Genomic DNA, 16432 nt, shown 5'->3' on the forward strand with positions numbered 1-16432 from the left:
CCGAAAGCTGGAGTGATTTTTTCTTTCACTTTACCAACATCCTTCGTCCCACCTCTCGGAACTCTTACTAGATCCACCACTTAGCCAAAGCCAATACCGCGACATGTCTCTTATTCACGTGATTCCGGATGATTCGACTCATCAAGCATCTTATCAGACGGCTTCAAGTACCTTGACTGACCGGGGTACAAGCAGTCGCAAACGTTCGTCAACGGCGGACAACATTTTCCAGTCGTTCATACACGCCGGGCACATAACAAGGAACATAGGATCAAATGTTATTAAATGCGAGTCCGCGCTCGTTAACCAGCGTCTGGTTGCTGTGCAGGAAGTGCAACCTCAATCGCCTGAGCTGCAACAACGCAGTAAACGACGAAAACATCAACATGAGGAAATAGTTGAAGCTGAAGTAATTACCACGAGAAAACCGCCAAAAGAACGTCAGATCGAGCGCAAGGAAGAGAACGATGCCATAGAAAGGCAAGTGGCACGTGTCAAACGAATGTCCATGTTGCTTCGAAGTCTGGAAGCGACACATCAGCTCTTTCTCGAGGAAATGATTGCTTGCGCCCAAGATTACAGCGGTAAGAAATTGGCGCCTCCAAGCTCAAATTAATACAGTCGACAGAAACAGAAGGGATGCTTTCCGACGCAATCAACTTGTTCGCGATTCACACAACAAGTCCCAATTCAAAAATACCAAAACGAACCATTTTACATATTACTAAGTTAAACATTCGCAATACTGAAATTTAAAGCCGTGAGGTAGTACCACAGAGATATCACGAGACCTATCATTTCACAGGTCAAAGTGAAGTCAGATTTCTCCCACTTGCTTTCCTTCGAAGAAAGAAAGGTTCATCCTGGTGCAGGTGGTAGACTCCTGTCAGACCCCCAAAAGAGATGTCACAGTCGGTACTTTTTTCTATGCTTTCGACGAAACGCTGTGGGCTTTTAAGCTGTACCCGTCATTGTCGCATATAACCGCCTAAATTAACAGTAAACTATTTTTTCATTGGCCGAGAGGCACATATTAATTTGTAACCCACTTTTTCACAACCGAAAACATATTCTACAGAAGTAAAATGAGAGAACATAATTCTACGCAATCTAAAACTAGTGACTCTTCTTACATTCACGACTATGAATCCATACCTGAGCCAAGTAAAAAATCAAGCAATCAAAAGGCTTTACTGTTAGGTAGGGTACTCACCTTTTGATTCTTGTTTTACGAAACAATCGTTGACACACCAAGCTCCCAAGAGCATACCTGGCAATGACTTTTTGGCATGACTCTCTTTTTCCTATTCCTGTCTTTTACAGTTGTGATAAGAACCGTTCGCCATCAAGCTCTTGCGATCATCCCGTCAACAATGGAGCTTGCCCGATGAGCTAAAAGGACCTGTAGCGTACATGTAATTTGTTCCAGTAGCTCCTTTCAAGACCAGCACACATTTTCTTTCTCTTTCTTGTCACTGTCTAATATTGATCCACATGATTTCTTGACGTGTCTACACTTTCATTGCCACTTTTCATACGTTCACCGTCAAACGCAGTCGGATCTGATCTTCGGCAAATACACTGATGGGATCCCGCACTTTGTTCGAATTGTAATCCTCCTGGTATTCACGGAACAGATGCGGTTGTGAAAGCAAAGCCAGATATTATTCCAAATCGACAGCCATCATGAAACATGATTTCTCTCTATAATCATGCATTCTCAGGACCGAAGATTCTCCTATGTTTACTGTCAACTCCGTAATATATCAATTTTATAAGACCGAGTTTGTCTTCAGTTGACTACAGCCATGTTCGAACTACACGTGTTCACGTACTGGCACAAAGAAAAGTCACATCATCTTATTTAGTAGCATTTTACCGTTTGATATTTTGATTTTATAATGAGAGAAGGGTTCCGTGATGACCGTAGCCGTGTTCTCCGTGGATTCTAACTGCAAATGCTACGAAGAACAATAGGACATTTGACTTTAAACTACTCAGATGAGAGATAGTATTCAATAGAGAAAAAATATTGATTGCCCTCTTGTTCGGGACGCTGGAGTGTGTAAAATCCCAACGTTACGGCTTTCCGCCATCAAACAGACACACCAAGAAAGACGATATTGTTTTCGTTTTCTCGTCAGACTCTCCTGTTTCATCGTTTCTCTCTCCTGCCAAGTACGAAAAGTTTATTCCACACTGATGCGCGACGAATGTGGCATCGCTTCTATACCTATTGTGAAAGCGTGTTGCCATCCGATTTGAAAGCGTCTACGGATTTTCGCAAGTGATCGAATCCGGTCTTTTTGCGAACCCCGTGTGCGGAAAGGCGACCATGTCGGACCCGACTTCATCATTTCAAAATCCCTTCGGAAACATGCCGAACTCCCCCATCTTTACAGCTGACCAACTGAAAGCCTTACAGCAACAGTTTCAAATGAATCTTAACAACAATACTGGCTTACCGCAAAACCAAACCAACACTGATTCTGAAATGGAAGCTCAGCCATCATCTTCTGTTGCTGCGAAGCACAGTACTGCGAAGCACAGTACCGGTCCATCGTCAACATCTAGCAGTAGTGACGCGAACCATTCAAATCACCACGGACAAGCGTCGTCAACACAGCAACAGTCACATCAACAACCGTTCTTTGTTATGACACAGATACCTATTCAAGCAACGCCATTTGCTTACTCAAGTAGCATGTCTTCCGATACGCACGTGGTGCAGCCGTCTCCTCAGGTGCAGCCGTCTCCTCAGCTGCAAGCCTTACAGGAACAGCAAAGGCAATTTCTGCAAAATTACCAAAGCAATCCGTCCGCCTCTCCTATGCCGCAACCAACTCCCCAATTTCAAGCTCTGCAACAGCAAGTACGCCAACAGCAAGAACAACAAAAGAAAGAATTTCAACTCTACCAATCTCAGCAGGCTTGGGAACCTCACTTTGAGAACCGCAGCGGCAACAGCGACAACCACCAACATCAGCAGCAACACACGGAGACCAACCATGCGAAGCAATCGCAGGCATCACACAATAATAGGCAGCAGCGTCCAAAAGAGATGCAGCAGCAGTACCAACACCAAAATTCCGGCATTCAGCCTGAGGCGGAAACTTCGAGCAATGTGGTGCCCAGCACAAGCTCCAATAATACCAATTTTATGCTGCAACAGCTCATGAAGAATGCCTATGCAGCACATCAACAACAGCAGCAGCAGAATCCGAACCAAATGTACCCAACGCAATCCCAGCAGCAGACAATACAGCAAACTTCGGACAACACATTAGGTACCATCTTGTCGAACAGCCATACCAAAAATGTGGGATCAGAAAGTGATTCCTCGAACAATCGGCGGCTCTTACTGGGATCCACCGTTAAACCAGTGCAGCGGGAGGAAAGCAATATGAACGTGGATTTCTGGAAACAGTTCTGGGATGACGAAGAAAAAACCTCGGCGACATCTTCCGATCTTAACAACACCCTGTCCATGCAAAACTCCAAGCGCACGTTCAGCGACGCAATGGTGAGTTCTTTGTTATGTCTAATGTTGCATATAATATTACGCATGCGCTCACAATCTGCTTCTTTTTTATGTAGGGTGACGGCTCTGGAACATCGATCGGTTCTGATGACGGCACGAATGCCAATCCTCTTCTCCGGCAGCGCTGCGAACCACAGGAACAGAAGTCTACGTTCCAGTCACAAAGCGAGCAACGACGGTGCCCGCCATTTCAGCAGCAGAATTCCACGGAATCACGAAACGTCGAATCTGACGAAGACGATGCGATTGCACCCACCCCGTTGAGCGAAATTCGTGCCAAACATTTTCGCATGCAGACTTCACAAGCATCCACTGAACCGCCTTCCCCTCAGGTTCCGCACGCTCAGTTGCCTAAATCAAGCAACACTGGGTCATCTTCTTCCTCTATGCAATCATTTCATCACCAACCCATTCAGCCACAGTTACAACATCAGTACCAGCAGCCAAGGCAGCAACCTATTCTTCCGTCTCCATCGCTGTCGGCGCCATTTCTGCTTCCGTCAACTATGATGCCGCCCTCATTATTAGCTAGCGTTTACACGTCCTCGACGAAAGCAACTTCGGAAACTGGGCAACCAAAAAAGAAGCCGGTGTGTGCTGTCTCCTCCAAGTCGGCTAGTGCTGCGCGTACCGAAACACCCCAGCAAGTATTGGAGCGCATTTTGACGAGTCGAGGATACGGAAGCGATATTCGAATCAAAGCAGAGCAATCCAACTACGATGCAATGCCATCGCCTTTGCAATTGGCGTCGTTTGGTACGGAGCTGGTCAAGGCCATTCACACGTCGGATGTGGACAAGCTATCCTCCTTGCTAGCTTGTGGTCTGTCTCCGAATCCTTGCAACCAGTTCCGAGACTCCATTGTGGATCTGGTATGCAAACGTGGTAGCGCGGACATATTTCGTTGCCTGGTCGATTACGGTTGCGATTTGCGCGTTTGCGACGGGTTCGGGCGTACGCCGTTGCACCATGCTTGCTGGGGCAGCGCTTTTCACCCCGAAATTGCCAACAGTATTCTCCGCAACGACGCGCAGCAAATCCTGATGGAAGACAAGCGTGGTCAAACGCCACTGGAGTACGTCCGGGAAGCGCAAGCCGGCGACTGGATAGACTTTCTGGAGAGTCACAAGGACGAGTATTTTCCGGCTGGCGGTGCGTTGCCGGCGGCACGAGACATTCGGGACTCTCGACCGAACGGATCGTTACCGAATCCACTCAACGCCTTGCCTTTGGCTTTGGCGGGGGCGTTGTCGTCGGGGCAAATCACGCCAGAGAAAGTCAGCGCCATGAGTGCCGAAGAGCGGGGTCGCTACAATCAGCGTTAATTGTATAAGGCGGCTCAACACGTGTGCCTCTGGTGGTGCGGAGAACCAACCTGTATGCGGAAGAATGTGGCATTGTCAAACTTTCTTTTATCAGCAGACACTTCTTTTTTCTCTTTGCTAGAACTAGCCGATAGTAGTATACGCATGGCTAATATGGATAAAAATGTGTGTAATAGTATAGTTAACTGTAAGCGTTTAGGAAAAGACGGCCGACTCGGCCGGAACAGTCGCCAACTTGTGACTGACTCCCGTCTCTTGCAGAGCCTGTTCGTGTTTGCGGGACTTGCGTCGTTCCTTGCGCTTACTGAGTGCCTTGGTCGCCATGGCGCCGCCCACTCCACCGGCAATACCGCCCACCGGGCCCAGAGCAATCAGTCCCACGACTCCACTGGCGACGCCTACTACTACCGTACGGCGTTTGCGACGACGCTTCATCTTGTCAATATCCGGTCCCACCGGGACGGTAGGGTAATCGCCGTTCGACGAAAAGCCCAAGGCAGTTTCCGTAGTGCCGTTTCTATGCGTACTGTTGTGGTAGTTCTGGTCCACATCGTCGTAACTCCAAACATTCGATTCCGAGTAAGGGGCGGGTCGAGGGACCAATGCTGTGGCAGTCGTCGTGTGACTGGACGTAACGGGTGGAGTAGCCAAGGAGGATTCCGGGTAGTACGACTCACCGGCGTACGCGGTTGGAGCCGGATCGGCCAGAACGATGCGGGTTTCTTCGTGACTGGACGTGCTGTTGTAATCGTCAAAGAAATCCGTTTCTTGTTGTTGCTGAGAGTAGTACATGGGCGCCTGATGGTGTTGCGTAGATTGCGCAAACGGATGAGAAGGTGCCATTGATGAGTGAGGAATTGAGGATTAGCGAGCAACGCGGATGGAACCAATAAACTCCCTCTGGAGTTACAGTTGCTAAGAGTGTGATACGATGGTATTGTACGGTACGGTACGGTACAATAGTATGTATGATTCGTGTCAACACAATGCTTACTCGGGGCGTTGTGCGGGATGTTGGACAGGAAAGAGAATCACCCAACCCTTACGAATTCGTGGGAACGCCGTGTCGAAAGGTACACACTCCCAAAACGAATACGCTATTTCGGTCGAAGGTTTTTTCTTTCGTACATCCACGATGAAATATTCTGCCCCATAGATATTCCAATCGAAACACGCCGGTTCCCCTTGTCAGCCACTAGCTTTGCCGTATACGGTGGGGAGACTCCGATTTTTGAGCGGTCGCTGAAACCCCCACGGCTTAAGTATCCCAAGTCGTGATGGCAACCGACAGATTTTTGGCGGCCCTGTCGATTTATGTGGTGGTTCCGACCGTGGTGGTTCGTTCGTCTCCGTTCCTCTCGAACCCTATCGGAGTTGTCCAATTCATCTCCGGGTCTTATCCATCGGCATCCACCGTCTGGCCTTTTGTCGTCACTCACGGGTCGCTCCACCGTCGACACATGGCAGGCACTGTGATGGAGCCACGCGGCGTAGGGTAGCAAGCACCCCATCGAACCCCCCCCGCATGCAAAGTAGTCGGTCCTCACTGTATTTAGAGGCTGTCACGACCGTCAGGTTCCGGAACTCTTCTTTTTTCCAACTACTTCCCCGGTATCGTTACTCGTGCTCATGAAGATTCTGGCGTTGTTCTCCGTCTTGCTCGTCGCTTGGGCGGCGGCACAGCAATACGATGACTACGGCGACGGGGGCGGTGCCTACGAGCCCGACAATTTGTACGCCGATTACGCCGCCAAGCAACAGCAAAAAGCCGTCGGCGCCGGAGGGTGCGTACTCGACAACGGTGGAATTGTTAGGGAAACCCAGTAGCAGAACGTGTCGTGTCTCTGCCCGGCATACATATCCATGCGTTTCCGTAGCAAGAATGTTGATTCCGTATGATTGATTGATTGATTGATACTGCTCTTGTCCACATACACGCACATTCTCACACACTCACACACACGCTTTTCGTTCGCAGTGGCGGTGGCGGTTTGACCAAAATGGTCCTGGGCGGGGCCGTGGGTTGGTTCCTTGGTGGCAAGGTACACACCCGGCGACTCCAGAAAAAACTCAACGCAAAACACAAGGAAGAACAAAAGGCCTTGTATCAGCAATACTACAACGACGTGTATACGCTGCAAACGCAAAATGCGGAACTGATACAGGCTTTGGAACAAGTCGGGGCACGTATGCGGTAAACTAGCGGTAAAACCAGCACCTCTTGTACCATCGCTTGTGGTTAGAGAAAGGATGGCTCGACCACTCGTTGGGATCCTCCACATTTGGTATATGGGTGTACGCTAAACTGCAGTACCGTATCCACCGTAGCACCGTCTTTGATTCGTAGAAACATCCGTAATTACAGCAAACCTGGAATCCATTATGGCTTGTGTCTACAGTGAACGGCGCATCACCAAACCTATTTTACTCGTACCAGTTTCGACCAGGAGTACGGAGTGTCTAGCACCCGCCCGATCACATTACGTTCTAAACGCATCCACAGAGTTGAGTGCATCTAACAGTAAGCACCGTCTGATAATTGTCGACATGTGCATTCGTGGTACTCCGCTACGCCTGCTCTATGGCTGGCTACACACGAACTCATTGTCGATCTCGGTAGTCCACTCCATCGTTTCGATTCGTAGAGAGTCATCGCGCAGCGTGTTTAGCATGTTCGCTCATTTGTTACCAAGTCCAGAGATCATTGTGAGTCTCTATGTGTCAAGGCGATTACATGTAACTGTACGAACTAGCGCCAAATTACAATTACTGTTACCAATAGTGAGTATCGAATTTATCATATTGTGAAATTTTGTAGCCCTATTTGAATACCTCGAACTACTAGGGTTTTACCAGATAGCATTGCTTCCCACGACAGTTTTCTAGCCGGTACGGTATGGATCGTGCTTCCCGCTGTATCGCTTTGCCGAGTGGCCCACGCTTCTATGTCCCTTGTTCTAATTTTCTCTCCCCAGCACACAAACACCCTAACTAATAGAGAGTTTGTGCTACTGCATTGTTTGGCACGAATCAGTATTCCTCGCCCTTCCCACCTCGTCTGAGAGGATCGAATACCTCGCGATTCGATACTATCGTTGTGGGAGACTATTCCAGCCTTGTTCGTCCGGCAAAAGAAAGTCCACTCCTTCCGAATCCAATCCCATCATCATTGCCACCAAATAACTTTTAAGGTAGTCGGGCATTCCGCTTGAAAAGTAACCGGATACCTGACTGTGAAATGCAGATTATGGGCCGGTTCTTGTCTTGGAATACTGCTGCTGCGACTACTTCTACGATCGACGGTACGAAAATGAAGCCGAAATCTACCAATCCGCTCTCTACGGCTTCTCCGAGACGGGTCCGTCTCAACAGTAGTACCAGCGCGTATCCTTCCACCGAAGAAAATGCTGCCGAAGCGTCCACGGGAAACGAAAAGTTGGCGGCTGCCAAAGACGCCGGAGCATACAGTCCTCGGCGAAATCGTCTCAATTCGCGTGACATTCCCCGTACCTATTCGGGGTTATACGGCAATCAGGAAGATCTACTGCCCTTTGAATTGAACCGACAAACGCCCCAGTCTCATCGATTTCTGATCATTGTTTACCTTACACTGGTAGTGTTGGTACAACTATTGACAATGCTCGTTACTTATGAGTTTTCCTGGACGATTACGAACGCGGTTCACTTGGCTTTGACGTTGGTTTATATCCACTGGCTCAAAGGGTCACTCTATGATCAACAAGGCGAAATGGATCATTTGACGATTTGGGAACAGCTTGAGGGCACACAGGACACGAAAACAGTCCGCGAAGTTCTACTGATTGTACCAACAGTCTTGACCTATATGGCCTGTCACTTTGCCGACTACGATAAGCAGACCTGTGTGGTGAATATTGTGTTTTGGTGTGTGGCCGTTCTAGCCAAGCTACCCTTTATGAATGGAGTGCGTCTGTTTGGTATCAATCGGACAGCGGGGATTGATGACGATGGCGATGATAAAGAAAACAATGAAGACAAGAAGGCTCAGTGAATTCGATCTTTCTCTGCTCGTTCGAGCTTATAAATGATTCCCTACACACCCTCTCAGAATACTCCCAAAGACGAAATAGATGTCCACAACATCCATAGACTTCGTAGCATGTAAACGCCGTTCTAAATGTTTGCGTTCTAGCAAAGCTTTCTCTTTTTATCTGGGTAACATACAAACGAACATTAGACGAGAACAAAGCACTCCAAACAAGCAAATTTTAGGTCGTGTACACTATTACGATGAGGATAATGTAAATGATTGTGGTGGTTGACCGCGAAGACTTCTCGAGCAAAGTGCACGAATCATTGTCAGTTTTCGAAACATATTATTTCGACATAGAGTAGGTAGGTTGCTTGGGAAGGAAAGGCACTCACCGTGAACGTTTTGTTCACAGTTCGGAACTTATTCACCCTTGAGCGTTCTTTGCCCAAAAGGTCGCGTCGAATCAGGAATCACCAATCGTACTAAAATGTGAATATACATTGACGATGAAGATAGTTGATTCGGAAGCTTCCAGTTTGGTCTTGCCCCTTGATAGGCAAATCTCACAGGAGAAATGGGAATACAAATGGCTTTCCACACGACCTGTCATAAATTTATTCCAACGTTATCATGACCATTCGCTCCACGAACAAAACAAAAGAATCTGTTTCATCAGCAACTACAGTTACCAATCGAGCTACCGAGGCCGACCCTTTTGGACTTTACACGCCACAGCAGCCACCAGTTGTCGTCGAAGAGGAAGACGTTACGGTCGTACACCCATTTGCTACCGCAATCGCGGTCGATACTCCGTTAGCGTTGACAATGTCGCACGCAACTTCAGATCATGTTACGTCAGTGCCTGCAAACCATGCAACAACGACATGCAGTCCGTATGTGCAATCGTCAAATTACATAACGAATGCGACGCCGGTAAAGGCAACAGCATATCAATCATTGTCGCCTTCCGCCACGAGTATCAATAAGGACACCGCAACGTGGAACAAGCTCGATTCGTATCCGACTGAAAAACTACAACGTATGAAGCGCCGCCGAAAACGCCGCACTGTAATAGCAAGCGTGACGGGAGGTGCAGTGGGTTTCGTTTTCCTGGGGCCGCTTGGTTTGGCCATTGGTGCCGTATCGGGTGCTGTCCTCACGAAAGCTACTGGTAAAGCTCGAGAGAAACGAGTTGCTTCCAATTACGAACGGCAGCACGGTAAACCAACAGCTGGTAGAAGCGTTCCCGCTCATCGAGCAACAGTTGCGTAGATAAGTCGATGAATGGATAGATTTTGGAATTTTACGAACTGTATTGTCAAGCCGACCACGCGTTTGCGGCATCAGTATTCTTTACATTGATCAGATCCGCTGACGACAAGTTGATGCTGACAAATGGAATATAGATATGATGCTGCCGATGCAAGACTGAATCACAGTCAATTCTTCTCCAAACATTTGACGCCCGTTGATGCACTTTTCTTTATCCAGTCTGATGTACATTTCCGAAGAGTACGTTGGCCAGCATGCACGCAATGTATGACTTTGACCTTCCAATATATATATGCACACACTCACGGCATAGACTATAAAGTGCAGGATCATTCCGGCTTCTAGAATAGTATGGATGGCATTGTAATCCTGTTAATCCTTCTTTTTACGTTCTTCCACAGATTTGCGGTATCCAGCCACCCGGGTTTCCTTCTTGGCAACACGCATGGTTGTGTACGCCTTGAACTGCTTATCCTCTTCCGTAACGGTGGCCATGACAATGGTGTTATCCGGGGCGGGCAGGGGCTGCAGAACGGTCTTGACTTGTGCCGGGGCGGAGTCGCCCTTTTTCAAAATAACCAAACTGGCCTTGTAGGCTTCCAATCGCGCCACGTTGGCCTTGAGTGATTCTTCCGACTTGTTGCGGCGACGCCAGTCCACGGCCACGCCCACGGTTTGGGCGTAGCGGGGCTGCAAACCGGCGGTCCGGAGTTCTTCCACGGTGAATCCTCGTCCGAGACGGATCTTGGCCGAGTACTTTTGCGTCGGGCAGTGCACGACGGGACGGAGTTTGTGGACCGGAGCGGGGGCGATCGCGGCAGATTTGGCGGCGCGCTTGACGCGACGGGCCTTTTTGCGCGTGGCCTGGTTCAGACGAAGCTTGACCTTCAAGGGACCCCGGGAACTTTGGAGGTACTTTTTGTGGCAATGGATGTTGGGGATGATGTTGTTGTGTTTGACCATTGTGTTGCGCTGATTTTAGTGGCGAAAGGCCGAGAAATAGAAAGAGTCTGCGAGGCGAACCAAAGGGGGGTGAGATAAGAAATATTTTGCTACAATACAATTTGCGATCTATAGTTCCCAGTGGGATAGTTGTACTCGAAGCCGCAACAATGTCACGCCAGGATATTCTGCGGCAAAGACCCGCAGGCTGGCGGAGAAGGCAAAGCATGGCTTTTCCATAACGATGCGGAGACCTGTCAGGACGACTCCACCGTAATGGCGGGCGAGGCTTCGTGTGCTCGTTCCCCGTCCTACTCGAACGCCTTTCGTTGGTAACCCTCGGTGTGAACACCCGCGCCACCACTGCATCATCTACAAGCAGTCTTCCTCTTGTGTCTTCGTTTTCGTACCTAACTAATAAAACCGACAAGTGTGTCGAGAGAGAAAACTCACGTACACGTAAACAGGTTTGGTGTCTGTGGACTGGGCTTGAGGAAAAACGACTACCCAACGAAACAGGAGTCGTCGTGATCTGACCAGAGAGCTATCCCCCCTCCCGTCTCGTTGCCGGCGGCTCGTAAGTTTTAGCGCGATCGACAACACGGGCGAACAAGTTTGAGTAGGCCGAAAAGTGGTAAAGAGCCTGGTGCTGGACAGACGCAGCAGTGGGAAGAACCTAGTTTCATGTATGAATATTGGGCACTCGTACTTTTTCTGTCGAAAAAAACTCGTTTCCGAAACGGTTCGAGTGAATGTCACAGCAACGCATCCCATTCGATGTACACATGTCACGGGTCCGAAGTTCTGTGACGGTTGCAATGCAGACGCCACGTACGTGTTTTGATGTTTGGCGTGAAGGGTTTGTTGTTGGGGGTTGTCGTCGTCGTCGTCGGCGTGTGATGGCCGAGAACACGACGTTGCTTGCGTCTCCCTCACTCTCTCTAAAGGGGGAATCGTTGGTATCCTCGATTCCGTCGTCGTCGTCATCGTCATCGTCATCTGTATCCACAGTTGCGATTGCCATCTCCAATACTTGCTTGCTTACAGTTAGTTAGTTAGTTAGTCGGCAAAACAATCCGAACAAGAGTATCAAAATCAACTACTAGCTGTCTGTCTGTACGCATTCTTGTAGACAACATTCGTGATCATGAAGTTTGGGGTGTCGGCCACTCTCGTTGCGGCAGTCTCGTTGCCGACGACGACGTTGGCCTTTGCGCCATTGTTGCTGTCGACGTCGTCCTCCTCCTCCGCCATCGCCTCATCTCGGGCACACTATTCCCGCATTGCCTCCACGTCTCTCTCCCTGTCCACACCGGCCGACGACTCGGCGTTTGACTTTGACGTGGCCATTATTGGGTGCGGCGTCGGCGGCCACGGTGCCGCTTTACACGCCCGGGCGCAGAGCTTGCGGACGGCCGTCTTTGCCGGCAACGACGTGGGAGGCACCTGCGTCAATCGTGGTTGCGTCCCCAGCAAGGCACTCTTGGCAGCGTCTGGAAGAGTCCGGGAAATGCGTGATTCGGCGCATCTGGAATCACTCGGCATCCAAGTAGACGCCGACGCCGTCCAGTACAGTCGCGAAGGAATCGCCGCGCACGCCAAGAATCTGGCCAACCGTGTCAAGGGAAATCTGGAAGCTTCACTCGTTGGTTTGGGAGTTAGTGTGGTGGAAGGACGAGGTGTGCTTACCGGAAAACCGCACCAAGTCAAGGACGAAACGACCGGAAAGGTTTATACTGCCAAGGTACGTTGGGGTTGCGGGACGTGGGGAGTGTTGCCGAGTACTGCGGATCTGGCTCGGTGCTTGCACACACACACACACACTCGACTTGCCATTTTCTCGTCGTTTTTCTCACGCTTGGGGATACGCGACTTGTTTCTTCCACAGGACATCATTTTGGCACCCGGCTCCATTCCCTTTGTCCCTCCGGGTGTCACGGTGGACGAAAAAACCGTCTACACTTCCGACGGTGCTCTCGAACTACCCTTTGTCCCGGAATGGGTCGCCATTGTTGGATCCGGCTACATTGGTCTCGAATTCAGTGACGTGTACACCGCGCTAGGCAGTGAAGTCACCTTTATCGAGGCCCTCGACAATCTGATGCCCACCTTTGATCGCGAAATTGCCAAACAAGCCGAACGATTGCTCATCCGAGACCGACCGATTGATTACCGTACCGGTGTCTTTGCTTCCGAAGTCACTCCCGGAATTCCTGGAGAAAAACCCGTTACCATCAAGATGATTGACGCCAAGACCAAGTACGTATTTATTCCGTATATATTGGGAAAAGTACTGGCTAGTCGACGAACCTATCTCTGACTTCTTTGTCATCCCCCCAACAGAGAACACGTGGAAACCTTGGAAGTGGATGCTTGCATGGTCGCCACGGGCCGTGTCCCGAACACGGCCAACATGGGTTTGGAAGAAATCGGCGTGGCGACGCAACGCGGTTTCGTAGCGGTCAACGAAAAAATGCAGGTCCTCACCAGCCACGAAGACGGTCAAGTAGTACCCAACGTGTGGTGCATTGGTGACGCCAACGGCAAAATGATGCTCGCACACGCCGCCAGTGCCCAAGGCATTAGTGCGGTGGAGAACATTTGTGGCCGCGCTCACGCCGTCAATCACGATGCCGTCCCGGCGGCCTGCTTTACGCATCCCGAAATTTCCATGGTCGGTCCTACCGAAGAACAGTGTGTGGAAAAGGCTGCCAAAGAAGGTTGGACCCTAGGCAAATCCCAGGGAAGCTTCCGGGCCAACTCCAAGGCCCTCGCGGAAGGCGAAGGCAACGGGATGGCCAAGGTCTTGTTCAACAAGGAGACGGGCAAAGTTGTGGCGGTGCATATCATTGGTTTGCACGCGGCCGATTTGATTCAGGAATGTGCCAATGCCGTCGCGGCCGGAACCACCGTGCAGGAATTGTCCATGATGGTCCATACGCACCCGACCTTGAGTGAAGTCATGGACGAAGCCTTTAAAGGGGCCGTCGGCATGTCGAGTCACTAAACCGACCCTCGTGCGAGACACGGGTTGGGGCCATCGAAAACTAACCCCACCTTATACAAAAATCATTCGCTACTTTATGCTATTGTTATTCCGTAGCGTGACAAGAGACTCAATTTTATGGTGCCTCTGTCAACTCCGTTTGGTTTTGCTCAACCGGGGTGTTTGTCTGGAATTTCATTGATCTGTTAGTTTGTGATAGGAATAGACTTTAGCTTCTTAACACGAAGGAAGCCCATATACCCTCAAAGGCAAATCTTTCTCATTCTTAGCTTAGTAATTATTCACTCCTTCGCTCGCTCTAGTGAGAGATAGCAAAAAAAACCGCGACAATGAAATAGAAATAAGATTGTCTTTTTACGGTTAACAAAATACCAGCCCGACATAAAGCTGTAAGACGATGTCGCAAATCTATATATGACGATGTTTATTAGACAATGGAAGCAGTATAAAGTCGTTATCTACTGTCGTCATCACCTACCATGATATTCGGCACGAGACTTGGATAAGCCATTGGTAGTTATTGGCGAGAGGTCCCGTCGTTGATTTGCACAGAGCTCCTCTTTTTCTAGACTTTGACGATAAATGAGGCGAACCTCTTTAACGGCAATGCGGGGTCCACCACAGCCGGTAAGGACGAGCCGCGATTTCGTGCAAACTCTCGGTACCATAGCAGGCACGCTGGAAGCGTTTGTTTCTATGATTCTGAATTCAGCCGCTAGCATAGATTATCGGTGAATGCGCCATGCAGGGACCCCATTTCGAACCATGGTTTATCCTGGCTAGTCGTCCCTCGACAGCGACGGACGAGCAAAGTGCGGGACGAAAGGCTCGCTATGCGCTTGGTCTCACTTTCATCATGATGCAGTGCATCGTATGGATCTGTGCATCCGTCACAACTCAGTATTTATACGGAGGACAAGGCTTTCATTCGCCGTTTCTCATGACCTTTGCTGGTGTTGGTATGTTGGCCATATTTTTGCCGTTGCGACTTCTAGCTGTTCGAATTGGGATAGCTCCGAAGCTCCTCAAAAGTACAGAGGATGCAGATCCTGCGGTCAACAATGGTGTTGGCAATAGTCACGATGAAAAACTCGCGCAAGCCACATCATACCACCAAGTTTTTGATGCTGTTGCCTCCGAACGGCGTGAGCTGTCCCATCCTACAACGTTCTGGAATCATCGCAAACATGCTTTAGCTGCGCTTCACATTGCACCCGCCATGTTCTTTGCCGACTGGTGTTTCAATCACGGGCTAGCATACACATCTGTCGCTTCAAGTACGGTTCTAGTTTCCACTTCCTGCGTCTTCGTTTTCTTGTTCGCTGTTCTGGTGCGAGTCGAGGCCTTTCACTCTGTGAAACTTGCTGGCGTACTGCTCGCAGTGGCGGGTACCGTTTTAACAACGATGGGCGATATTTCCGTCAGCGAGGAATCTAGCGGTGTGGATGCCGAAAGACATGTTTTGACAGGCGATCTCTTCTCCCTCATGGCAGCCATTGGCTACGCATTTTACACTGTACAAGTCCGTGTTTTGTGTCCTCAAAACGAGGATCTTTACAGCATGCAGCTATTGCTCGGCTATGTTGGTGTAGTTGCCACCATACCGCTTCTACCCGTTGCGTGTTACGCTTTGACGCAAGTCACATTCACGCCAAAAATAGCCGCCGTTTTGGTAGTCAAGGGACTGTTGGATTTTGTTATTACGGACTATCTGTTATTTCGCTCCGTAATTTTGACCAACGCAACGACGGCTTCCGTCGGCTTGGGATTGACGATCCCCTTGGCTTTTTTGGTCGACTGGGTCTTGGGCAAGGGCAACGCAACGACCATTCAATCCTTGCTTGGACCAGTAGCCATCGCTATCGCCTTTTTGATAGTGAACCTTACTGGCAACTCGATAGACGAGCGGGAACAGAATATTCACGACACAAATACACCATCGACTGAGAATCCGCAATCGGCAGGAGTTTTTGCATAGAGACGCTCCAAGTGATAGAGTCGGATGCATCCTTGAGACGACAGTGGCTTCGTTTGTACACATTTCATCGCTCTAGCTGGAGAAGTAGCTCACAATCGGTTAAAGCTACGGAATTTCAGCCTGATCACTCGAGATTTCAATTTGTGAAAGTGTAACTGTAAATTCAATGTTAGCTTTTTAACAGTGATCGAGATAGATTTTTGGCAACTGACAATGATACCCGCCCCCAATTTTGTCGGTGGATGGTAAGAGGTCTCTTGCTAGACGATAGCGACGTTCGAGCTCTTGATGTGAAACCCAATTACGTGAGCGAGAAGGGCTCACTGTCACTGTCAGCACTTTCCAACGTGCCCAC

At 49.4% G+C, this 16432-nt stretch overlaps 9 protein-coding genes across 9 annotated transcripts; 7 read left to right on the forward strand and 2 right to left on the reverse strand.

Annotated features, from left to right (window-relative positions):
• Nucleotides 1-103: 103 nt before the first annotated feature.
• On the forward strand, nucleotides 104-616 carry PHATRDRAFT_39719 (predicted protein; the record flags this gene model as incomplete). The annotated part of the gene is made up of 1 exon (XM_002183589.1): nucleotides 104-616. The coding sequence occupies one exon, from the start codon at nucleotides 104-106 to the stop codon at nucleotides 614-616; it is 513 nt and encodes a 170-aa protein (XP_002183625.1).
• A 1534-nt stretch (nucleotides 617-2150) lies between these two features.
• PHATRDRAFT_49084 (predicted protein) lies at nucleotides 2151-5058 on the forward strand. Its single transcript, XM_002183590.1, has 2 exons — nucleotides 2151-3523; nucleotides 3598-5058. Exons 1-2 carry the CDS (start codon nucleotides 2336-2338, stop codon nucleotides 4864-4866), a joined length of 2457 nt encoding a protein of 818 aa, XP_002183626.1. The 5' UTR covers nucleotides 2151-2335; the 3' UTR covers nucleotides 4867-5058.
• Nucleotides 5020-6001, reverse strand: PHATRDRAFT_49085 (predicted protein). Its single transcript, XM_002183731.1, has one exon. The coding sequence runs from the start codon at nucleotides 5707-5709 to the stop codon at nucleotides 5062-5064; it is 648 nt and encodes a 215-aa protein (XP_002183767.1). The 5' UTR covers nucleotides 5710-6001; the 3' UTR covers nucleotides 5020-5061.
• A 430-nt stretch (nucleotides 6002-6431) lies between these two features.
• PHATRDRAFT_49086 (predicted protein) lies at nucleotides 6432-7187 on the forward strand. The gene is made up of 2 exons (XM_002183591.1): nucleotides 6432-6650; nucleotides 6845-7187. The coding sequence occupies exons 1-2, from the start codon at nucleotides 6496-6498 to the stop codon at nucleotides 7062-7064; spliced, it is 375 nt and encodes a 124-aa protein (XP_002183627.1). The 5' UTR covers nucleotides 6432-6495; the 3' UTR covers nucleotides 7065-7187.
• Nucleotides 7188-8503: 1316 nt separating this feature from the next.
• On the forward strand, nucleotides 8504-8830 carry PHATRDRAFT_15692 (predicted protein; the record flags this gene model as incomplete). Its single annotated transcript, XM_002183592.1, has 1 exon — nucleotides 8504-8830. A coding segment is annotated over one exon (327 nt), but the record flags the coding sequence as incomplete, so codon positions are not given.
• A 678-nt stretch (nucleotides 8831-9508) lies between these two features.
• Nucleotides 9509-10186, forward strand: PHATRDRAFT_49088 (predicted protein; the record flags this gene model as incomplete). Its single annotated transcript, XM_002183593.1, has 1 exon — nucleotides 9509-10186. The coding sequence occupies one exon, from the start codon at nucleotides 9509-9511 to the stop codon at nucleotides 10148-10150; it is 642 nt and encodes a 213-aa protein (XP_002183629.1). The 3' UTR covers nucleotides 10151-10186.
• Nucleotides 10187-10522: 336 nt separating this feature from the next.
• PHATRDRAFT_15619 (predicted protein) lies at nucleotides 10523-11038 on the reverse strand (the record flags this gene model as incomplete). The annotated part of the gene is made up of 1 exon (XM_002183732.1): nucleotides 10523-11038. A coding segment is annotated over one exon (516 nt), but the record flags the coding sequence as incomplete, so codon positions are not given.
• Nucleotides 11039-12046: 1008 nt separating this feature from the next.
• Nucleotides 12047-14156, forward strand: pDLDH1 (lipoamide dehydrogenase). The gene is made up of 3 exons (XM_002183594.1): nucleotides 12047-12836; nucleotides 12981-13351; nucleotides 13436-14156. The coding sequence occupies exons 1-3, from the start codon at nucleotides 12240-12242 to the stop codon at nucleotides 14097-14099; spliced, it is 1632 nt and encodes a 543-aa protein (XP_002183630.1). The 5' UTR covers nucleotides 12047-12239; the 3' UTR covers nucleotides 14100-14156.
• A 685-nt stretch (nucleotides 14157-14841) lies between these two features.
• PHATRDRAFT_39727 (predicted protein) lies at nucleotides 14842-16077 on the forward strand (the record flags this gene model as incomplete). The annotated part of the gene is made up of 1 exon (XM_002183595.1): nucleotides 14842-16077. One exon carries the CDS (start codon nucleotides 14842-14844, stop codon nucleotides 16075-16077), a length of 1236 nt encoding a protein of 411 aa, XP_002183631.1.
• Between the last annotated feature and the right edge of the window lie 355 nt (nucleotides 16078-16432).

This window comes from Phaeodactylum tricornutum, chromosome 20, assembly GCF_000150955.2.
Source record: "Phaeodactylum tricornutum CCAP 1055/1 chromosome 20, whole genome shotgun sequence".
Taxonomy (NCBI): Eukaryota; Bacillariophyta; class Bacillariophyceae; order Surirellales; family Neidiaceae; genus Phaeodactylum; species Phaeodactylum tricornutum.